Raw genomic sequence first — 25824 nt, forward strand, 5'->3', positions numbered from 1 at the left:
ATTAGAAGATAAATTTACCAAATTTAATAAAATCGATTTTTGAAAGCCTGGCGTTGGTGCAAAGGGAGCTAATAATTTATATATATATATATATATATGTGTAATCATCCTGTAGTTCTACAAAGCATAAACTACTAGATATACCTATCTAGCCCAGTAATCCATGGTTATAGTTGTCAAAGCTAAGCATTATTGTAAAGGGAGCTAATAATTTATATCTATATGCGTAATCATCCTGTAGTTCTACATAGCATAAACTACTAGATATACCTATCTAGCCCAGTAATCCATGGTTATAGTTGTCAAAGCTAAGCATTATTGAGGTTTATGCTTGCATACTAAATTTATACAGCAGTTTTAATTTGCTGTTAATACAAGTCAATCACTAGGCACCAGTTTTCGCCTCTCGCCAATATATTCTGTCAGCTTAGCTATATCGAACTGATTGAAAAATTGGATACGCAATCTAATAGACCTGCTAAGCATGGACGGTTGAGCATATACGTCCACAGGCTAGAGAGCATTCAATCAGTCATGGCATAAAGCGTTCTATTCCATATGCATTTAATTCATCTTGTAGACTTAGCATAGGCAGCCAGGAGTATTAATAGCCCTTGGCTAGGTCTTAATTGTAGCTCTGATTCTGAAATACTGCTTGTATGCATATGCAATTATATCAAGTTAGGTTGCAAGCCTTGATTAAGTTGGAGTCCAACTGTGCAAGCTTGCAGCCAAACCTCTAGCAGACTATAAACGTTGCGCAGAAAAGCTTTTTCTATCGCTTATTGAGTACTGAATGGGATGCAGTATACACCATCCAGATCGTGTTGACATTTTGGTCAAACCTACTTTAATGAGCCAAGCTCCCTATTGCTAGGACCAAGTACTGTCGATCGTATAGGACTGAATGTACTGTATCATACTGTACCGTGGACAGCAAAGTGTCATGAAAGCCTAGCACAGTTGCCCTATATAATCCAAGAGGTTCTGCGGGTGTTATTAGTTTTTATTATTATTAATTATTTTACTGTTGTGATTTATTGCAATTATGACAGCAGTAGATGAAGTTTTGAGCTTAAAGATCAAGTTTAGACCATCATTTATCTTCTAATAGTCAGGAAAAATTAACCTGCATGCGCTTATAGTGTGTAGGAAGATAGAAATATTATCGAGCTAAGTTACCACTTGAAAGATCAGATGTTTGCATAGGAAGGATAGATTGCTAGAAGAATTGCCTGACGAGGCTTGAACTTTTGAACGCTTTGCAATTTATTTCCATACTTTAAAGTCAAGTTAAATTATGGCTGACGAAGAGAACAACCATGATGATATTGAGATCGCTGAACCAAGCACAAGTGATGAAAGTATTAGCGATGATGAGAGTGATGACGAAGAATTTGATGATGCTGTTGACGATTGGGGTGACATTGATATTGTGGAGGTCGCCGGTGAACACGACGATGACGAGCAAGATACTAGCCAGGAATCGCAACAAGACGATGATGACGACAGTAATGATCACAATTTCGATCCCTCTTTACCAGTTCATCATCAATATTTAGGCTCTAACTTAGAAGAATTTACTGGAAGGACAGTTTTTGAAGAAGATCAAGTCATTCAATTACCTATTCTAAGATTACCGTCGCTAGTTTTATTTCCTGGCGAAATGTTACCTCTTCATTTTTATATGCCTAATCAAGTTAATATGGTCAGAAATCTATTTAGGACAAATAGAACACTAGGTGTCGTCAATTTAAAGCATAGCAATCAACAATGTCGATATGGAACAACAGCTGAAATTATATCAGTCCATGCAGATGAATTAGAAGGTGGGATAAGCGTTAAAAGTATTGGTAGGCAACGTTTTTATATCAAAAGTACAAGACGTCAAAGTGATGGAATACTGCTCGCTAATGTCGAGATTATGAAGGAATCGTCTGTAACCAAGTATCCAGCAGGTAGCTGATATGAGTAGGATAACCCTATTTCACAATAAGCAGTTTAAATGATCAATATAAAAATCGAATTATTTCTAATAGCAATCTGCGATACAAAATCAATCTTATGCCAGAAGAAAGGGTTTAAACAGTCGATGTACAAATCAAATTATTTCTACTAGTAATGTGGATAGTATCCTGACTCTAATAATATACTCTAGCATGATTATTAATGTCATCACTAATACTTTACTAATCCTATTTTAAAATGGAAGAGTTTGAAACTTTGAATAGTCAATGTAATCAAATTATTTCTACTGATAGTGTAATAGTTTCAACGATATATTCTTGCATGACTATTGTTATCACCACTAGCATTTCACAAATTTTTACTATACTGCAGTAATAATACTAAGCAAAGTAATTCATAAAATCCGACATTGTAGGCTTCGTCATCTCGAAACCTGGCTGTCGTAACCGAGCGTTGAGTACATACAAAAATCTATCACCTCACCCTAGCTGGCTCTACGAAATGTACAATGAAGGTAAAATATCAACTTTAAAGTGGACTTGACGAATGTATGTAATAATATCGGTAAAAATAATTGACAAATTAAGATAGAAAAGGCATCAAGTATCTCGTTACAATCAATATAGCTAGATCGGGCTGTATGGCGATATATTGTATTGATATGGAAAGTAATCTTATTCCTATTAACTAGTTAAAATCCCATTTTGAAAATAGATTGATACTGTACGCCAGCATAAGTATACTAAGGGGAGATATATGTGCTTCACAATAAATATATATATATATATATATATATAATCGCAATTTTCAATATAGTGTAGTTGTTAATCTCCCTGCATAAAAGGACTAAGCGTTTTATACGTACAAGGCATTGAATTAACAACCATGTATGTTCTACTTGCAGATATTCTTATTCAAAGAATTAAGAAAGAGTTGCTGCAATGGAATAATGCTTTTAACCTATCTAATCTACCCGACGAACCGACGCGCTTTTCATATAAATTAGCTAATGGACTCCCACTAGATGACAACATTCGGGTCGAATTATTAACATTGAATTGTACCGTGTACAGGCTACAAAAGGAACTGGATTTAATCTGTCGCTATACTATGTTATCATGCAGTACTTGTCAATCACCAATAACTGATAAAAAGAATATCTTCAGGTTAGCAATGATAACTTATCAATACTCGATTTTTGAACTCTGATCATCCCATAGTATAATCTATTTCGTAATATAAACAGAATAATTCTTATATTCCTCATAGAACTAATGCAATCATATTCACGACTTCATTTCTTATTTAGTATGTCCATGAATGGCCCAATGTCGTCCTTTGTTAATCCCGGTGGATACGTACATGATACCTTTACTGTCCGAAAAGTCTCCAATATTGTCACCATTGGACAAAAGTCACTACAATATAGCTGGTTTCCTGGGTAATCTTTAATTTATTTAATTTAAACCACCGGTAATGCAGTACTACCTTAATATTCCATCTCGCTTAAACTATAGGTATGCATGGACAATTGCTCAATGTAGTAGTTGCCATCAACACATGGGTTGGAAATTTACAGCTACCAAACACTCATTAAATCCTAAACAATTTTATGGTCTTACTCGTTCTTCTGTTCAACCTGTTATTACACTTGATAGCACTACCGTTTAAATGACTGAGCCAGTATTCTAAAGACTTTGGCAATGGTCTAATTTTAAAGTATTAAATGCATATATCACTACGAACTTATCCTTAACTTTACCAACAGAGTTATCAATAAGATGGTTTCATATTAATACTTTCTCCTATACATCTTCTGATACTTGCTTTAACTTAAAATTAAAAATTCTATACAAGAAATTTATTAACACAATTTTGATCTTAATATTTATTAGTGTATTTTTTTACTGTGCTACTGTCTTTATAAGAGCAAATTAATAAACTATTAAATTTTGAAGCTGTATTGTAGCTGTTTAGAAATTAACGTTAAAAGTATCATGAAACTAGACATATTGTGTAATATATGATTTAAGAGTATATAACTGGAAGCTTATTTATAAACATATAACAAATATATTGTTGCAGTCTAACAGAAGGCATCGTTTACTGTCTCTATTTGTCCTTTAAAAACTAAATTTTATAACTTTAGCCAAATAAACTCTTTTGTGCGTATCGCATTACTTAATTTATTCACTTTGATGCTTGTCAAACTAGCAGATATCTCAAAGTTTTGAGTAGCTTAACTTCATCTAATAGTGACCAATCTACTGCTATGGCCTCTAAGAATTGAGGTAAGCTAATAATAATGCCAGTATTTCCTTCTGGTATATTATATTGATGCATAAGGAATATTGTATTATCTTTGATTCCAACGTATATATCAATAATCTTGTGTTCAGTCTAATCTAAAAGCCATTACCTCCTAAGTTAGTTCGTAGGATAAATACACCAGTATTTTTCTATATGGCACTTGCTTAGAATTTGTGATATAATACACTTATTTACATTCGCGTATCTAATGCTTAGGTGTTTTCTTATTTATTTTTTTCTTACACATAGCATCATCATCAAATCCAATTTACAAACTGTCACGGTACGAACTACCATGAAGAAATAGCCATCTAAATTTGGTTAATATAATATAGTGATAATATATTACAACTAGTTACTTACAGTAGGAATTACTCTAATTATAAATGTGTTACAGTAAATTTAATGCTGTGCTGCAATGTGCTCTGAAATGATTCTGTGAATGGACATATTGTAGTCCAACTGTGAAAAATTAGTTAGTAGATGTTCTCACCTAAGTATTTTTATATGATGACTCATGAATGTTAGCTGCTGTAGAAGGGTATATAAGCCCGTCAGATAGTTAAATAAAGGAGTTCTCAATTGTATAGTTGTTTTAACGTAGAATCAAAGGCGTCTAAATTCTTGTGAGGTAGTTAAGGGATACTGAATCCCGGAGACTATAGTAATTTAGAGATTTGTTTTACGTTATCCTTGTCACGAAGCTGGTTTGTGACACAAACACAGATGATTTTTTTATTATAATCTTTCATTACTGCTTTATTCGGAATATTTATTACAAGAAAAATCTATATTATTATTAACTATACAGATATAGTAGTTTTAGTAATTATAGTTATCATAATAAAATCTATGGGAAAATACCGATTTGATAAAGAAGAGAATTTTTTCACACCTCCTTAGCCAATTTACAAATACTGATTCATTATCACTCTAATTCTTTTACCATCGGTTTAATCAGGAAGATCAAAATATAGTAAAATTTCGATTTTCGTATATGCTAGATAGGGTAGAGAATTTATGCAATCACAGTTATCAGAATGATCTACCTACCGGGATGCCATGTCATAAATAGAAGAAATGGTTTTAATTTATTTTATATTATTCTTTTATAATATGTGTGAATATGACACTAGAACTCAATTAATTCTATTCTCGATAAAATCTGAAAGTGAATTTTACATTTCTACATCAATATTACTTTCTTTTACGTATAGTAATATCTATATGATGGATTTTTATACTATTATAATACAATCGATAGCTCAGACAAATAATGAAACAGTTTCTGTGGCCTATTAATGAACTAAAATAATGAAGAAAAGTTTGACATAAGTGACCGAGATTTATAGCAATTACCATAGCATTTATACTCATATACTTGTTCAAAGATGGGCTATTTACTTATAGAAACATTCTAATATAAGATCGATTTAAGAATTAACAAAAATAAATAATTTGGTTTATCGGGATCAAATATTTTTACGTTAATGTCTTTATAAGGTGCAGTTTAATGTAACACTTGTAGTAACGTTTACTTAATAGTAAAAACTTCGTAATCCTTAACGTAAAAGTTGTATGATCCCATAAGTAGGTTAACAGAAGCATTTAGACCTTCAAATGAGTACGGAAAGTTCGAATACGACTGATCATTGCTATCACAATTCGATGCTATGCATAAATCTGCTCCTGCTCCAAAGGTTGGACCATACCTATCGTCATAATTAAAGATCAGATTTTAATCACGCTGTGCTACATGCCGAATACACCGCATTGAGTGGTATCTAATAGCGATTACTTACTCTTCATCGTACACTAATGCGTACTTTTCTTGCGTAATATCGAATCGACTTGGTGGCATGTCCTGTTGATTTGTTAATGTGAATATAAATGCCCTACAAAAGTAAGGATATAAGATTTAAAAGTTGCACTACAATACATAATGCCGATAGAAAGAGTCATTTATTAACTTCACATCAGAAATTCACTATACTGTACTTTGATGATCTTGTGTAGCTGCCAGATGCTCCTTTTCTGCTCCACGGTTGATCGCTAAAACCACCACATAGATTATCATCGGGCCCCTAGCAGAAACAAATGTAATGTTAGCGAAGTAATTGAATTTAAAATTTATAAAGAAAGTTTCACCAATATTAACCCGAATAAAATGACGCTATATGCAAATACGAACCCTAACAATTACGAACGTCGGATCAATATTATCGCAATATACATGAAATTGTCTTGCACTAAATCCATCGCGTGATGCACGAAATATAAGCTTCCATTGCTGTAATTCATTGCCATACCTAAAATTATAGAATAATTTTGGGTTATATTAATTAGGTTTTACGGAAAAACTATGAGAATTTAGTACAACCAAGCATTCAAATTAGACAGCAAAGCTTACCATCCGTTTAAAATGCTTTGCAAGTATAAATTATCGCCACTTAAAAGGACTGATCCTGAAAATAGTGTCTTCATCTTTCTTGGTTGAAGGCGATTATCAGTAGCAGTATTGAAAGCAGCAGGTACAGCAGCAAAACGATATCTAGAAATAAAAATACGCTTACTATTAAAATCAATTGCTATCAGAATCATTCCACTGTAGGTTTATTGATACTTTACGAGCTTACCAGCCAAAAAATTTCAATGTTGCAATCATTAAATTTTAAGTAGGAATTAATTTATGGAATTCTAGATTGATATGTCTGAACAAATTGCAGGTACCGTACCGATACTATAAGTTCGATTTAATTTAGACGAGTATACATGGCATAGTAAAAGAGAAAAACGATAATGAATATAACCTTCAATTTAAATTAAAAACCCAATTGATAACTGTAATATGGACAAAATTAGAAAAGTAGGATGTATGAATGTAAAGTTAAAGCAACCATTTCGATATACCATACAAGACTAATATCTTTTAGGATGTTAAGTATACACATTTCCATTACCTTTCTAATGACAATTTCATCGGAACAGCACCAGTAGGTTCAATTTCTTGTGCATATACTTCGCTATCAATTAGCAATAATTTAATACAGTGGATCACCTTTGATAAATGCTGTTGGTAGCAGTCATTAAAAGATACCACATATTGAAAATTAAGTCATAGAAATATTTTATATGTACGATTATATTAGATTGGATTACTGGACGAATAGATCATTCATTTTTAATAGAAATAGAAAATGATGCCTATTTATGTCTTACATGCGATACAGCCATCTTTTCACTATCATTCCATGACTTGATTTGACCTGTTACATCAGCTTTATTTTTAGCCCAGCGTAATACTGATCTCCATATTTCCTCTTCAGATAACGCAAAATCATCCCTGCCTACTAATTCAATTAATGATTCATTGCTTAAGTGTAGGAATGATTCAGTATTGGTTACATCTTCGGCATTTTCATCGATAAATGTTAGACAGCTTTTCTTGACCTCATTCACAGCCGGCCATTCTGGAATCAAGATAAATGATAATATTTATACAGTGCAGGACCATCTATGAAGAAGGTTGTTGAATTATACCTCGTTACTAATTAAGTTTTTAACAGCTATATTATAAGCAACTATATGATAAGACAAAATCACTATTTGAGTAAAAATAATATTGAATGCATTGCCTAATTTGTTTACGTATGATAGATTTAAGTAGGGTTTGTTGTTTAATTTGAATGATTATCCAAAAAATGTTGTTTTACCGCTATCATTGGATAAAATAATATCCCTTATCACCATATAGTAGCTAATAGCATTATCAATAGTTCTTTGAGAGTTAATTTGATCAACACAAGCACTTTGCAGGCTAGCGATGCCAAAATCGTCAGCTATCGCCAAGATTGGAAAGACTTTGGAGCTATCTAGATTAATCTGTTAAAAAAATTATAGAAATGATGGTTGATGAATGATAATCAGTTCTATTATAAAGAAACTAATGTACAACTACTTATCAAACATAGAGGTTACAGCCAGATGGATAGCTTAATTTAAATTTTGTTCATTCACAATAAAGTGATATAATTTACAAAGTTTAGAGAATAGAATTTTCTACTGCACGCCTTCAACGAGTGTTTACTGTAGTTTATTGCAAAGATAATTTAGATGTTATGCCAAGAAGGTGTTATAAGTATGTTTTACTGTCCAAGAAAATCTGCCGATAACAGCTTAGAAGATAAATTGAAACTCGTAATTAATTCAGTTTGAATAAGACTATTACAGGCCACTAAGGTTTAGAAGTGTGTTAACATATGAAAACAAGCGTAGATTTAGATCTTGATGTACTTACTACGGACGATTATAAATAGTGATCGCTATTTTTATAAAGAACTCAATTCAAATAATGCTCTGATATGAGGCAATAACTCTCAGAAGGCGTAAAAATAGAATGAATTTCGATAATTTTCTTAAATCCAGTGATGATCGTATGCGACAATTACTAAGAACTGAAGTTTTATAAGGTCTACTGAACTTTTGTTAGGTCTATCAAACTTGTATAAGGTCTACCTAAGTAAAGCTATAGCATTTTGATATCGTGTTTTGAAATGATCAGTGCATGAGAAAATTAATCAATCCTTTTTAACCCCCGAAATAAGTGTAGATAAATTGATTCATTAGTATAGAATATGAGGGCTGTGGTAATAAAATATCCTAAACTAAGGATAGTCATTACTCCTAGTAAATTTTTTTTTTAAATAACGTACACAAGACACGAGAATAAGATTCGCCAGCAGTTAGCGAGTAACCTGATTGATCTAATCATAAGCGAGAATCATCCTGAATTAATTGCTCCACTAGTACACTACTGTAGAATTAATCAATAAGAATATTGGCAGGGTAAAGATTTCCCTGAAGAGAAAAGCCAAACCAGACATTCTATAGAAAGATTCTTAATAAGTAATGATAAGTTAAGTTATAGTTTATCGAATTTGTGCATGTTATCTGAATGGGTGCCATTTACTATATAACGTAAGTGTAAAAGTGATCCCCGTTGTATATGAATATTTGGAATAAATAGGAGTAATAGCCCTGCTGAAGAAAGAAGAAGGATAATCCTATTGGTAGATAAAAAGGGTCTGTAGTCGGTTCATTTATTCATCAGATGTAAGACCACTACCGGTACTAAATTGATCAAGGATTCTAAATATTTCAGTTCCGTAAGAGACTTAATTGATTGAATTATTAACTAAACTAAGTCCTTTTTTGAGGGTCTGAAGAAGAAAAGATATGAAAAAGGATAGAATCAAACTATACACAGGTATCAGCAAACTCATTATTGTTTAAAACCGCAAGAGTAAAGCACGCTAAATATAGGTTGATATGAAATCACTGCTATTAATTATTACTCATGGTGTTAGGAGAAACGCTTTATTAGCATTGATGTTGCTGCTATCAATATCAATATGAATATTAATGTAGACGTAAACAATCTCTCTCTGAAACTGGTATATAAAGTATTTGGATAAAACGTTTATATTTCTAGTATTTCATGTCTATCAGTATTGAAAGTTGTAACTGAGGGGGGTAATTGGTTATTTTGGCATCTATTCTCTTTTTTCTCTGCCTTTTTACCGCCATACCTTGTAAAAAAACTTCTATCATAGCAGGAGCTGTTGGTAGCAGTGATTGCAGTTATTATTTGATTTCTCTTACTAGAATCACGATTTTCTACTAGACCAAAAAAGATACAAGTATTTGGAACAAACGATAATTGATTTGATTGATGATGACTAAGTCAATTAATGGATTTAATGGATGGCTTGAACGGGTGAAAAGAAAGGAATCGTAGACTTGAAGAAGTTAACTACCGTCATTCATTGAATAATATTACAAATATTCCTATCAAGAGGATCAAATCAAGAGCGATACCGATTTCGTAAGCTAAGAGTGATGATGACTCCCTAGCTAAAGTATTTTTCTAGCCGTATTTATCCCTATCATGATATTGACTATGAGTGTAGGTGTCATGTTGATCAACCAATCAACTTACCTTGCCAATATATAAATAATCGACAACTTGTTGGAAATATTGGGCATTGAGATAGGGTTTGTTAATGATAGCAGGCGATTGACAGCCATGCGATTGAGATAGAATGGAGGGATGTTGATTTCGAAAGCCTTTACATCGTGCCCAAATGATCAATCGATGGGTATAAAATGGTGTCTTATTCTCGCCGACATAAATAATTAAATCGGTCGATTGACGATCATCAATTAAATGACTTAAATCAGTAATTAAATTAGTCAAGCCAGCTTGTGATTCTTCTAATTGGGGTAATTCTTCAATTGGTTCTAATGTGCAATACTTGGGAGAGCCCATATTATTGTTGTTTAACGCCATTTTCAAGTGCAAGAAGGGGAAAGAAATTACGGCCACTTACACATGAAATCAACAATGAAATTGACCACCGAGTTAAATGACTTTCTACGTTGGTCTCTCTCGTCCACAAAGTCAACACTCGTCTATCACGTGACGATAATGGACCATCATCATCTGTCTCGCATCGCATCAGTCATTAGTGCTAGACACATCACAGCTGACTCCCAGATCACACCTGACGTTTATTAATTGTTGTCGCGACCGTTATGACCGTTAGTGAGTGTTGTAACGGTTTTGTCTACAATGGGTTATCGCGTCGTATCGCTGCGGTTGAGTCGACTGCTGTTGACGCTCCATTGTTGTATCTCCACGGACTTGTTTTCTTCTAGTAGTCTACGACTGTATCGTACAACAGTGACGGTCATATACTATCCTAGCAATAGTTGTGTTACGGCCAAGACGCGTATTGGCCGAATATAGCACGATACGAACGGTGACGTTCGGTTAGACTATTTGACTTGATGACTACGGTGACGGTACCACGGCTTCACACACTTTTGTGTGTCACTATCCAATACGGTGCATGGTTTCATACACTTTCGTGTGTCACTATCCAATACGTGCAACTTTACTGTGTCATAGTAAGTTTATAGCCCACCAAGATCGAATTTAATCACGTAAATACACCATAGCAACCTTCGATATATGTTATATATATATAACATAACTAATTAATCGATCCATGGCAGCCTAATAATTGTAAGTTGACAACGCAATAACATGGACTACTAGATGTAACTACTAGATGTAATTTAATAGTCCATGATACTAAATTTAGGTAATATTAAGTTAAATCGAGTAAATATACTATAGGCAATGTAAAAATCTGGGCAGTCTATATAAAATACTAATTAACCGATCCCTGACTGCCTAATAGTAAGTTTATAACGCAATAATACGGACTACTAGATCACATCTAGTAGTCCAGTGATCTAGTAGTCCATGACACTAAATTTAGGTAGTATTAAATTAAATCAAGTCAATATACTATAGCAATCTTAGGTGTATATAACATGGACTACTAGATGTAATTTAGTAGTCCATGACACTACATTTAGGTAATATTAAATTAAATCAAGTCAATATACTGCAGCAATCTTAGGTGTATATTATATACGTAGAATACTAAATAAATGATTTCGTGTACTTGTACTTTTTTACTTTACGCTACTAAGATTCCCGTTTAAATAATTTGTACGGGTAATATTCTACACAAAACAATACAATCAAAGAAAATTTACAGCCAAATTATTTCTTACTACCTACCAAGCATATTGATGACTGTTTATGCTAATGCATCGTATTAATGCACAATCTACACCATAGAGAGCGTAGTAGATAATTGATACGTGACACCATACCATATTGCACTGCTGGATGTGGGCTACATTAACTATACTAGCTAAAAGGGCAATTGGACTGATCATTTTGGTGTTCTACAACATTTGTAACATTATAGTGTCCTGTAAGCAGCCAACTTACTACTTTAGTCAAGGACTATTCGTCTAGGACCACGAGTAGTCCTTGACTCAGTACAGTCAGTTGTACAGTGCAGTTTACATTATTATCGTTGCAGTTTTGTACAGCAAATAGATCCGATGATACGGTCCACGGACTAATGATATATTAAGTTATTTATTATCATGGTATACGTAAAAAAGAGACAATTATGCTATGTAGGGAAGCTAATTCTTAATCATTCCATCTTACTCTAACACACGGTAATAATTTTCGGTGCTCTTTTAAGAATTTCAACTTTCGTTCTAAACTCACGGCTAGTACAAAAACTACTGGAAAACAAGAATCTTTATTCTTAGCAGTCCTTAACTAGTAGAAGCTTTATAGTCGCAGAATATGTTCGACGTTCAAGAGTAGTGCCAAATAGCAAAGTAATAAGGAGCTGCTCTATTACATTGTAATTATTATACTATCGATACGTTTCATTGAGATGGATCCGTATGATACAGTTATCCTATTTCCAATATGGATAGAGTTGTGAAACTCTCTCGTTCTTTCACATGGTAGAAGAGTCAATTATCTTATTTAACTCAAGCAAAGTATGCATCGTGAGCTCGAATTTCTGCCACACTGAGTAATGACACAAAATTCTATCTGATATGACTATGTGCTGAGCATAACCGGGCGAATAGAGATTCTAGAGAGAGACTCCGATGATAATAAGTGAGGTGGCGGTGCTAGACCTAAGGAGACTAGTGATATCAAAGAGAAAAGGACTAAATTATTTTTGGCGTTAAGATAGTCGGTGCTAGACCTAAGGGTACTAGTGATGTCGAAGAGAAAGAGATTAATTTTTGGCATTAAGATAGTCGGCGCTAGGCCTAACGGGACCACTGACGTCAAAGAGATTGCTTTTACACGTTAGGATAGTCCTATGCTATTAAGTTAAACGATTAATCAATTGTAACTGAAATCGAGAAGATTTCTTATGCATACTAGTAAATTACCCCTTCAAATAAACGGGAACATAATCTGCATAAAGCAATACATTAACAGAAAACTCAGAGCTAGTTTATCTTAATATACTGTAAGCTTACTAAAGATGAGCAACCGGCACGGTACCAAGATAGAATTAGTACAACCGAGATCGGCAAAGATTTCTTCTTTCTACTGCAGTAAACTAGTACAATATGGCTTATGGCTTAAAACGAAGGATGCGTAACAGGCAAAGCGCCTAAGCTACTAGATGACAGTAACCCTTCACCGACACCAAGTATGACTATAACGTATACCAGTATTCTATAAAAATCCACTTCATTTTAGCCTTTCTAATCCTATATTAATTATGCATCTTGACTCCATTGATATAAACTTATCAAATTTATGATCATTCGACTTTCTTATGAATATATTTATAGTATTCGATCCATTATAGTTATCTCGAGGGATAAAGATAATCACAGACCAATAGCACATACCTTAACTCAATACAAGAGCCTCTTGGGCCCTAGTATTCAATATTGGACAACAACTATTTAAATACAACAAAATGCCATCGCTGTATTGATGATGGTTGTGAGAAAATAATTCATACATGGTAAAATGAGGAAACACAACTCCACTAATCCCAAGCTCTATTAGACATGAAATGAATCCGTATTCATGAAATACATCATTAAATAGATCAATAAGGATTTATTCATCTATATTCTAATAAATTATATTGAAATAATGACAGTCTTTGAATAGGGCAATATTACATATTGCAAATATTCTATAGCCAATTGGACATCTCTATACTGTACACGATATAAATCATCCATGGTAAATTAGCATAAAATAAAATACACATTTTGCTTGTAATTTGAATGAGTCACACAAGGTAATGGCCGTGAAAGAAAGACATTGCAACCCTAATTACAACATCTAATTTAGGAAATGAAAGACGATTAGATTCCATTACTATCACCTAATAGAAAGAACCAGTATAGTAAAATGGGGACAATTCCACTAATAGCTAATTCGCTATGATGAATTTGCTTGGAAAAGGACTAATAGTTTACAATCAGTGACACAAATTAGACAGAAAAGGCAATAGTCTCTGCTGCACATACTTCAAGAATTGCATATGAAATAATACAGTAAATTCCGTTCATATCTGCTAGAGGGCACTATTTCAGTTAAGCTAGTCTATCCGTAAAATAGTTCAATAGCATCGAAACAGAATTCTAAAAATGGGATGGAATATCAACTATCCTACCGATTAGGATTTGAATTCTATATTCTCGTTATTACAAATTTATACAGTATATAGAAATCACTCGTATATTATTTTTGTGATACCGATAATTTTCATAATTGGCCATTACGTATAATACAAGAAAATTATCCCACAATATGACATTAGCTATCCTTCTATTCTTTCTAAAAACATCAGATACAGGTAAGTTCTAATTTGGTACAGTTCTAGAAATCAAACTACTTGATAAAAGTTGAAATTTCTTGACATATTTTGGTAGCCAATAAAATGTATTCAGAATTCCTTTAGCCAGCAAGATCGACAGGTTGATTACTATTATTTGGATTGGATATGGACATTTTAGCCAGTTCCAATTCTTTCTCCTGTAATAGCGTAACAGAAATGGATTACATCATAATAGTTGTAGATACGTAAATGGAACAGAATCTGCAGTAGCAGCTAAATTATTAAAAAACCCCAGCATTATCACCTAATAACTATCAAGATTGATTAAACATATTATCTGAAATCAACTTTGTAAAATATTAATCAACATAATATCATGCCTTTAGCTGCTCTTGTAATGTTTGCAATTTATTTTCATATTGTCGCTGGATAGACTGCTCAACAGCTTTCTTGACCTAATGTTGCAGTAATATCATATAACGTTATACTACAATGTTAGTATTGATACAAAAATAGGATAAAGTAGATCATTTAATCTTGCATAAGATATCAAGAAAACTAGCATTTCAAATATCACTACATCATGAAAGTCATTATATTTTGTAATGTTCTAATATTGGCAGTAACAGTTATGCCTTCAAACCTGTTGTAAAGAATGAGTTAGCTGATGCTTAATTTGCCCTCTTTCCAGTTCTAGTGTTTTCTTAAGTAAATGCAATTCGCTCTGTAGCTCTTTCGATAGTGGTGCGCGATGATTAATCGCCTCATCTTGATCAAAGACTTCATCAAGGATCTCATGACTGCTAATGTCATCATATGGAGGTAAAATTAGATCGTTGCCATCTTCGTGATGCTGGCTTTCTTCTTCTTGTAACTTAGAATAGATTTTCTCTAAATTCTCTTCCATAATTTGTTGGTCTTGCAGTAAATTAAGCATCTATCCATTTTAGAGTAGAATAAAGATTTCTTAGTTCCCCTCTTAAATGATCATACTTTATCACATTATAGAGCTGTATAAATCTAATGGTCAAATTACCTTCTGACTTAAGGCTAAACCAATATCATATCGATAGTGATTTTCGTGTGTAAAAAACTATAGGCAGTAGAGAAAGGGACAATTGTTAGAATTGAACTATTAAATGTATCTCAGAAACTGATACAGTATATGAGCTAGCTATATTAATGAGTATTAAAGTTATAATTATGGAAATCCCAACTGTAAATCTATTTATCTTATATTGAATTTGCCTTTTTGTCATTTTCTTTCATAATGGCTAATTTCTTTTTATGTAAATTAAATTCCAAGTCTTCAATTTCCAGCATAATTTCTCTTCGTAATACCAGTAATGACTCGATATCATTTCTAAAATGTGGATAGACTTGATTAGATAAATCAAAAAATAAACATCACCAGCAATATAACTGAGATGTGGCGTAACAATATGCTACACGACAGCTCTGCAAGGAAATTAATAGTCCATCTATAATCACACTGCCACCCGCATACAGAATTGCGTTCATCATGATATAGCTACGCCAATTCAGCAATTCGAATCAGCAATTTGAAATCAATCACTTTTTTATAGACAAATGAGATCTCACACCACAGCAATAGACCGTATTGTACTATAGATCCTTTAATTTTGCAGCGATAGAGAAAGTCTCATTCATTATTATAAAAATACATAATTTACCTTAATTTACTATCCTTCTTAAATTTATCTATATATTGTTTAGTGCTGTCGGCAATATTATTTTGCTCTTCTTTATAAACGTTCAATGCTTCTTCAAGCATTGCAATCTCTTCAAAGGCTCTCTATATAATAAGTATCATCCATTTTTAAGTTGATCGATCAAGAAATTCTGCTATTCATATCATTTTACAAAGTGGAATCATTGGTAGGATAACGTTGTGTATATATAATAGTGAAAACCTACTTCTTTCCCTTCAGAAAGCACAGACTCGTTCGATCGCTTATCAAAGACATCATCGGATGCGGTATCGAAATAAAGGCTGGCACTACTTAATGTCTACATAAAAATTATAAAGATAAATGGTCGTTGGATATTTTTACCTTCGTCATGTAACTAACAATGTATTAACAATGGCTCCCCTGCACTATCTCTTCACGATATTATAGTTACTACAGATGAGAAAATCAATTTAGAAAGGTTTTATTAAAGGTTTTATTACACACTTACAGCTAAGGATCGATCAACCGGTATTTTTCGTTTCTGTCTATGCATTACGGCATTTTCTTGAGAAGAATTGCCATCTTCAGGTGTATCTGCGTTTCATTGCATTGAAGAAATTATAGCAGATACCAGTTTAGATGCTATAAGATATCTCAATCTTCGTCTTCATACAACACATTTTAAACTGAACTACACCTTTCTTATTTACTTTAATCCATCTGAGACACTTATTACTATCGTATTGAATATTTAACTGTAGTAAAATCGATAGATAAGCGACTTTGCAGGGTTACGTCTGTAAAATTGTACCGATATAATAGAAAAAGGGATCAACTATTTACTATTCGATCAATCTCACCTTTAATTTCCCTACTTTCAGGCCAAGCTACCGACTTTTCTTTATTTACTGCAGGCTTATCCAAGTTATTATCTTCTACCTTCGCCCCTTGCTTACTTTCAGCCACTTCTTGTGTAATATACTATACGAATATAATGTATTTAATATCAAGATTACTACCTGTGCTGATGATAACCGATGCAACGTGGCAGATATTTAAAATAGCGTATCGAAATTTTCTATATGACTGACCTCTGGATTGCATACCGCATGTGATCTCGTCAATAGGCCACGTTTACAAGGTCCATCATCAATAGAATGCTTTGAATTAGATGGGTTATCATTACGTTGAATATTTTCAGATAGTAATTTGATTTGATCATTTAGCGATGCGGATGAAAGTCGTCTCCTTCGCCCATCGCTACTCTTCGATGTCATCGATGTTTTTCGACTTATTGTTACAGTTTCTATTTCACTATTATGATCATCATAATCTGAGCTTGAAAAGGTTCTGTCAGAGCTAAGCGCAGTTCTTGATGTTGGAGATGATGGTAATGATGATACAGATGTCGATTTCTTCCGCAACGAATCAAGTACAATGTAGTTTTCACTGGAAAAGGCACCGGCATCATCATAACGATAGGGTATTGGCATACTTTGATATTTTTGATCCTTAAAATATTTGCTATCAAGCTGACTATCATCAACCGATTGACTTTGACTTGATCTTAACCCTGATCTGATTTTGCTAGATCGTTGACGTAAGCCATGAAAGAGTTGTTTAATTGTGGAAGATTTACCAGGTGATAAACTAGAATTTGCTTTCACTTCTTGATCAATACCGTCGTTTGGTGCAGTGTCTGGAGAATTGGATTCAATGAGTTGATAAGAAGATTCACCCTTAGGCAATGATTGTAAAACTTGGTCATCAATTTCTACAAATGATGAAGAAGTTATCCTACTTAAAGGCCGGAATATATTAGAATCTGGACTATAATTATGGTCATTTTTATCACGACTAGTAAATACGTCATCGTCATAACTGCTCTGAAGACTAACGCCATTAAGGTGGCTTTCCGATTTTGCGTTGACGATTGGATGATTATCACGACCAGTAGTTAAATTTGGGCTAGAGTAGCGTAATTTAGACTTAACAGTTTGTAAAGTATGACCTTTATGTTTTAAATCAACGTAGTCTCCGACAGGAATACATTTCGATTTGGACTGCTTTTCATCAGTCTCCACTTCTTCTTCATCATCGGCGCTAACGCGAACATGAAAATGATGCGGTACTCCAAATACACCGTCTTTAATCCTTGAACTTAACTTTAACGAATTTAGCAATGTTGCAATGTCAATACCTTGAAATCGAGGTGGAATTCGATTTAATATACTTGTAATGACATCATCTGTAGGTAAACTGCCGCCAAAACCTAGCGAAAGTAATATTTCCTCAGGGTTGCCACGTCTCAATTTGAGAATATCTTGTAAGCTGTATAAGATGAATATAGTAATGATCAATTAGCTATTAATTATCAATACTTTTACCATAATTTATTCACTTCTTATGTACTAAATTTAATAATCTAAGGAGATCGATACCCCATGCTATTGATCATAACGAAAACAAAATAAATAGGGAAGCAAAATACTAGTGGCCCTAGGTTAAATTAATAGTGCAGAAAATGGGTAGGAATCTGTAGTTTAAAATAACAACAAATGCTCAACAAAGCAAGTTCAAATAGATGCTCAAGTAATTACTTCTATAAGCATCTAAGGGAAAATTAAAAATGGAGAAATATCAAGACTCTGAATTAGATGATACGTGATTGAAAAACTTCATTCTGTAGTTAGGATTACTGAATTCAACATCTAATTCAGCCTAGTACAAATTCATGGTTTTCCATTTGATTTTACCTTAAAGTTTGACGATCATTGGGTCCTTGAAGAAATAATTTACCATCGTCGAAAACAATACTATTTTGCCTATTGATTTTATCGTGATGATATTCTTCGCTACTGCAAAAGCGATCCGGTATCCTGCACAAAAATCATTATTAGTATTCTAAATAAATGGATGTGCTAGTAGCTGAATAAACGGTCTATACGTAGTATGATAGTCGAAAGTACTATTTATCCACGTATAGAGATTGATTGCATAAATTTTTAATTTTATTCATTCAATTCCAATATGATTTATATGGTAGTATATCATTTTAATTGACCCTCAGTTATTGATATTAATTTCAACGGAAAGTATGTAGCAGTAATACCCGGTAATTAGTTTTTAATCCCAACTGCTGTACTCAACAATCAGAGTTTAATTTCCAAATTGAAATTAAATTCGTATGCTTCTTATTAGTCTACTTGAAAATTTGTCTCATAATTTTAGAAAGTGCATCAATATAACAAAAACAAAGACAGAAGTAAGGTTTAGATTGCTAAAGAAAACTCTAACGTTATGTTTCTTATAACGTAATTACAGAAGTGACTTTATACTGTCCATACAGGGTATTCAGTACGGTTTTGTTCAGATTTTGCCAAGAATTATAGTGGCATTTGCAATAGCTAGTTAGTTATTACATATCACTTTTGCTAAAGTAAATGGTCGTCAAAGTGTGGTAGTAGTGGATCATGAAAAGTTTCGTTTAACAGCGAATACTTTGATAAAATGGGTTATACATGTCTAAGTGGAAATATATATAGCATTATAATATAATTAATAAAAGGCATTTTTCATTTATTAAAGAATTAGCAGTAATTGTAAGCAATGAAAATACTGGTTTTGACGATAGATTACATCTAAATGAAGGCTATGCTTGTAAAGCTCAATGTTTTTTCTGACATATTCAAAAGAATTACCTAGAGTCTGCTGCCCAATGATACTGATTACTATCACAGCTTTGATTGATAAATGATGAAGAAGCCAGAGATTTTCTGGAGTGGTCATATCCATTTTGGCCATAGGGTAGACTTCCGTTGTGTGTTTGGTAAAGAGGAGAAATATCCTCCGTTGATTCTTCCTCAGTTGTAACAATATCACTACCTTGATGATCAATAATTTGATATTTTTGTTCATTTTCTATCTTTCGAAAAGATTCAGGCGTTCCTTCTCCTAGAAATATAGGTGATGATGACATTAGCTTACGTAAAAGACCAATACGCGTTAAAATCAATGTTGAATAGGTCACAATATCTCTGACGAGGAGGTAATATAGTCCTCAAAATTGCGTAGATGCCGTTATATATAAACGCTATTGCTTAACTAAGAATTAAATATTAATAAAATAAGATAATGAATATTGTTGCAATAATGAATTTATTAATAATATGATAATTGTAAAGATGTAAGAAACCAATAAAGACAAGAAAAATTATTTTTGAATGTTCGTCTACGCTACTAAGAGTAATCGGAAGCTCAGTTGTTATTAAAGTATTCATTTTTACGGCTTAATGAATTGCCCCTTATAAGAAAATAATGCTGCCTATATATTGTAATACCACACAATGTTATGAATCGATCAAAAACCAAAATCATAAGGTACTGTATAAAATAATTTTCCAAGCAACTACCCATAGCGTACCCAGTAATATTCTATATATGTCAAGCTATCATGCTGCACCTTTTAATACGCATTTTTACCAGTATTACCCCTTAAAATTATTGAGCTGACATTTTACAGAATATTTCTGGAATTCATTTTAACAAAAGTAGACTCTTTCAGAATTGAGTAATGTCATAAAGTCGCCTAATCAATTAAATCTACATCATAATTGCAGTTTGCTATTTTTGCTGTAGCTTGTATAGATTCGGTGCAATTTATATGAAACTTACTTCATTAAAATAGCCGGCAGAATATACTGTATACAATATATTTATATATGCGAATGTATATAAATGATAATGATTGCTGTTGTTTGGTTGAATTTGAAATTGACTCTAAATGTAATCATCAAAACTACTACTGCATATCTTAGGCATGGCAGATGTTGACAGTATATATTTTACTCGAAAAGCGTATTTTATGACCATCAATATGAATCAATCAATTATTGTGATTATTGAATATTTAATTGTACAATCAGAATATTTATAGACAAAATTTTTCTACTGATTAGATAAAATGAATATTTACTCTCCTTTTCTTGATTCTTATTAGCTCCCTATAATAGTCTCCTTTATATTCGCTATTGCATATTTAATTTAAAAATAATTACCGCGTTCATAAGGTATTGAAACTGTTTGGATTTAGCAAATACAATCGAAAAGAATAAATTAAATTCTGCTAAAGAAAGACTGCCTTGTAACTATCACGGCAACAATATGATTTTGCCAATATTCGTGTGACTAAATAATATGCTACTTGGTTAGATGGTAATTTTGGTCGCATTTTGTGTTATTCTTATATAACTGACATTCGATCGCTAGCTACTCATTTTGAACTTACGTATCGACTCTATCGATTAAGTGATAGCTTAGTACTAATTGAAAGTGCTCAATCGATAAATTCTTAGAACGCTCAAAATCGCAGAATAAACGTATTATGTGCCTATCAGATCGAGAGTAATTGAAGTTTTTACTGTCCATAAAAGCTTTATGCATTTGTAGCTATTGTTATTGTAGGCCACCTTGGCAAGGAAATGAATACACAGATTATTGCTTATATAGTATGAATAATGACAAGGCACAGTTGGTTGCTATTTATCAATTAAGGAATAATCAAGACTATTAAAGTGAATGAATGGAAGCCGATTGCGGCATTTTATTAAATAAAAAAGTAATTCTATTAAGATCCATCGATGTATTAATGATCCGAGAGTCAATGACAATTGTCTGACCTAGTGTATTAATTTTCAACGTTAGATGATTGAACACCTTATTACGACTACATTCGATGTAGAAGTTTGAGTTGGAGCTAAATAATGTTCAATTTATTCACGGCTATCCTTAAGACAAGAACCTATAAAGCTACTAAAATGAGTCGTCTCTAGTTCAGACTGATTGAAAAGATTACATGTCTTTACTTAGAAAAGCGGTTACGACATAATTTATCATTTTTTCAACATTGAATTATTGCATGTCTTGCAATTACTGAATTGGAAATTAGGAATTGAGCAAGGACTAACTGAAAAATATTCATAGCTATGACTGATGAGATAAGAATTTATCGAGCCAGTAAAATGAGCCACCTCCATTTTAGATTAATTGAAAAAATTTACATGTGTTATATTGTAATAAGAATTTATCATGCTAGTAAAATGAAAGAATCTTCTGCATTGGATATAAAAATTTGAGTACTGGTAGGAACTAACTACTATAAAAAATATTCGCCGTCAAAATTAATAAGACAAGAAATTGTCAAGCTAGTAAAATGAACTGCCTCCAATTCACGGTAATCAAATTGATTGCTTGGATCTACTTAGGAATGTGCTTACCTCTTAATTTTGGCATGGAGGGTAGCCATCCTTTAAACGAAGGCTTCCTAGAACGTCCAAAAGTTGGTATAAAATATTTTTGTTGTAAGAACTGATATTGTGTAGTACCTTCTCTGCTACAGAGGTGTATTATCGTAATAAGTGATAGTGGTTCGGATATAGCAATTCAGTAATTCGAGGTCAAAGCTATACCCGACTGATTCTTTGAAAATATAATAATTAGCAACTACCTATGATCGGTAAGCTTACGAGCATTCCCTAGCAAAGCTTAATAGGATCAAATTCAATGTTTCAGACTTACATAGATAATGCTCCAATTAAACCATTAGTTCCTGCATACTGCGAAGTATTGCGTGAGGCTAAAAGAATGGAAAAAGAGTAAAAATTTTTCGAACGGATTGCCCCATATAATTAAATCTGTTCAAGGTCTGGTCTGAGACCGAACATAACTATCTATGTGCTCATTGCCACTATTTTAATAAGAATCTACCTACTTCAGTAAGCGAAAAGCTACATTTAACTCTGAATTTATATTTTATTATAACAAAATGTTAATAAAAATAGTTTAATACATACATAATTAAGCGAACGATGAATTATATTTCTATATTAATGAACTACAATTATCATATATTGTAACTGCCTAAAGATTACAGTATAATGTATTACTGGGATCTGTAAAACAAAAAGCCACTTTCTAAAGTACAGTAAATGACAAGATTAAAAGATTACATTGCATTTTTTACCTAACGAGCTATAATAACCAAGTATTGCGGTCTATTAAAGATTGCAATATGGTTTTTATAGCTATAAAAACTGAAATTCACTAGCTAAAGTAAATGATAAACAAGAACAGAAGCTAATAACTATAATAAAATAATCTAACAGAGGTGAAACGGTTAACTTTTATGAAAATACAAGAGCGCTAAGTTTCCTTTTCCTAAATCAAGATAATGAATCACTACTTACGAGCTTGAGGAGAATACTGACTTCGCTGATTTGGATAAGGCTGATATTTATGTTCTTCGGTTGTATCTAAGTCATAGCTTCTGTTTTTTTTTTTCATATTTTCTAAATTGAATTCCACATTGCCACTACTATTTCCTCTTGGTCGTGAAGTTTCTGTCAATGAAATAGAAGTTGGGTTGTAAACTAATTTGTGTCTATTCGGCACAAATTGTTTGCTATTGTTGCTGCTACTCAATCCTGGCGTTTGGTTTGGATTATCGGCATGGACACGAGCAGCTTGCAATGTGGGAGCTTGAAAGTGAGATTGGGAATGGGACCTACAGAAATCATTAATATCAAAATCATCAGAAATTGTGATTGGCACCATGTTGATTTTTCTAGTGCAGTATAAATAATCAGGAGCCATAAACTAATGTTTTGCTTTTAAGTGTTTGTCATATTACATCATTCAACATGGTCAAGAGTAATAAAGCTAACTTGATTAATATCCGTTCAAAATAGCCTCCGTACCATCAAATAGTTATGCAATTGAAAATAATTCTCATCATGTGCTAATTCTAATCCCGTGATGTCATAGAAGGATATCAACTTGAAGCATTTAATATAATACAGAGTTTACTCGGAAATGGATGAAAGCGAAAAAATAAATTGCGGACACACAGGCTTGTTTAGAATAATGTCAACGAATGGACACTGAATTCCAACGAGATAAATTTAAAATCATCAATATCGCCCTTGTAATAACACCGTTTAGTTGTGTTACTAGTGTAAGATGAGATAATTACTGTCATTCTCGACAATAACTAAAGTATAAATGAATTCTTTTCTCTTCTATTCGATAACTTGAAAACGTAAATACACGTGTATAGTCGTCTAAAAAATACAGACTAAAGTTATGGTTGGTTAAGCCTAGTAGGCTATTTTATTACATGTATACTATGAGATAATTACTGTAGTTCTTGACGGTCACTAAAGTATCAAAGAGTTCTTTCTTTTTCTAGACCACTAGAAAATATAAATCTAGTTGTCCAAGAAATACAGATTAAATTTTAGAGATGGTCGAGCCTAATAAGTTGGATTCTTGTCGGCACACCATGAAATAACTTACTATAATTTACGATACTAATCATAATATCAAAGAATTTCTTCTCTCCCGCTAGACTACTAAAAAACGCCAGTATAATTATCCAAGACTAAAGTGTAGGATGGCTAAGACTAGTATAGTAAAACTATGACAATTATTAGAGTATCAAACATTCCTTCTCTTCTAATAAATTACTAGAAAATGCAGACGTAATTATCATAGACTAGAGTTAAGATTGGTTTAGCTTAATATACTAAAATATTACAAATATACGATAAGCCAATTTACAGTAAATTTCGATGCTGGCTATAATACCGAAGAATTCTTTCTTTTCTACTAGACTACGAGAAAATGCAAATGTAATTGTATAAGATACATAGACTAAAAAGCTTAGGCATTGATAAACATAGCATGGTACAAAATGATTTATTCATATGCTCTGTTGATAATAATAAATCTTGATCTAATAATAATTAGGGTGAGGGTGAATAGATGATTACATTTGCCTTTGAATAACGAGTTGCCTAAATACTCTATACCATTCAATAGGGAAAGAATTGATACTTAGAAAATATCGGTCATAAAGAGGAGTCTATGTAAATTATAATGTCAACAGTCGAAATTTACCGTAAAGAATAAATTTACGTTCATAATAGCACTAATTAACACAGCTGAAAGCCTTTAGTATCAAGACTTTGAAAGAATATATTATCAATCAACATCAGTTCAATAAAAATTGAGGTTCAATAGAAGATTGGGTGATCATGAATGGCCAAATGTAATTTAGATAGATTATTATACAAATCGTGTTAAGACTGTCACTATAAATAAGAAAATCGTCATAATAAAAATATTGATAAAAATATTTTGAATACATGGATCAATAATTACCCTAAAAAGACAAGGAATTTATTCGGCTATAGTATTGTAGGGGATTAAAATTGATACCATAGGGTGTGGATGACTGATCATAAAATTAAATTATTTCAAATTTAGAAATTTGAGGATAAATTTCGGTTCGTACTGAAATATTTAGTGGCTTAATGGTATGTAGAGTAATGACGATTAAGCAAAATGATAGAAAATAATTATCTCTAGAATTGAAAATCTGGTCATTAAATAGGCTGAGCTTAATCTAAAGTTAAGGGTATCAAATAGAATAATAAAATGAAAAATTAGAAATTGGCAGACATTATCGGATAATTCATGACAATCTTAAAATATTGCAATGGCTCAATGTCATGTGGAATATG

At 32.5% G+C, this 25824-nt stretch overlaps 3 protein-coding genes across 3 annotated transcripts; 1 reads left to right on the forward strand and 2 right to left on the reverse strand.

The window, feature by feature from the left end:
• Nucleotides 1–1300: 1300 nt before the first annotated feature.
• Nucleotides 1301–3639, forward strand: TRIADDRAFT_22188 (uncharacterized protein; the record flags this gene model as incomplete). The annotated part of the gene is made up of 6 exons (XM_002110308.1): nt 1301–1939; nt 2040–2079; nt 2384–2482; nt 2873–3134; nt 3278–3409; nt 3486–3639. 6 exons carry the CDS (start codon nt 1301–1303, stop codon nt 3637–3639), a joined length of 1326 nt encoding a protein of 441 aa, XP_002110344.1.
• A 1759-nt stretch (nt 3640–5398) lies between these two features.
• TRIADDRAFT_37339 (expressed hypothetical protein) lies at nt 5399–10606 on the reverse strand (the record flags this gene model as incomplete). Its single annotated transcript, XM_002110839.1, has 9 exons — nt 5399–5990; nt 6081–6173; nt 6277–6362; nt 6470–6587; nt 6689–6829; nt 7239–7348; nt 7498–7748; nt 7992–8160; nt 10277–10606. 9 exons carry the CDS (start codon nt 10604–10606, stop codon nt 5813–5815), a joined length of 1476 nt encoding a protein of 491 aa, XP_002110875.1. The 3' UTR covers nt 5399–5812.
• Nucleotides 10607–14923: 4317 nt separating this feature from the next.
• On the reverse strand, nt 14924–23854 carry TRIADDRAFT_54246 (uncharacterized protein; the record flags this gene model as incomplete). The annotated part of the gene is made up of 14 exons (XM_002110840.1): nt 14924–15004; nt 15193–15486; nt 15586–15642; nt 15891–15912; nt 16244–16365; nt 16488–16580; nt 16752–16837; nt 17104–17224; nt 17335–18574; nt 19000–19122; nt 19945–20197; nt 22519–22565; nt 22820–22877; nt 23488–23854. 14 exons carry the CDS (start codon nt 23852–23854, stop codon nt 14924–14926), a joined length of 2964 nt encoding a protein of 987 aa, XP_002110876.1.
• Nucleotides 23855–25824: the final 1970 nt, after the last annotated feature.

The sequence above is a fragment of the Trichoplax adhaerens genome, genomic scaffold (assembly GCF_000150275.1).
Source record: "Trichoplax adhaerens TRIADscaffold_3 genomic scaffold, whole genome shotgun sequence".
NCBI lineage: Eukaryota > Metazoa > Placozoa > Uniplacotomia > Trichoplacea > Trichoplacidae > Trichoplax > Trichoplax adhaerens.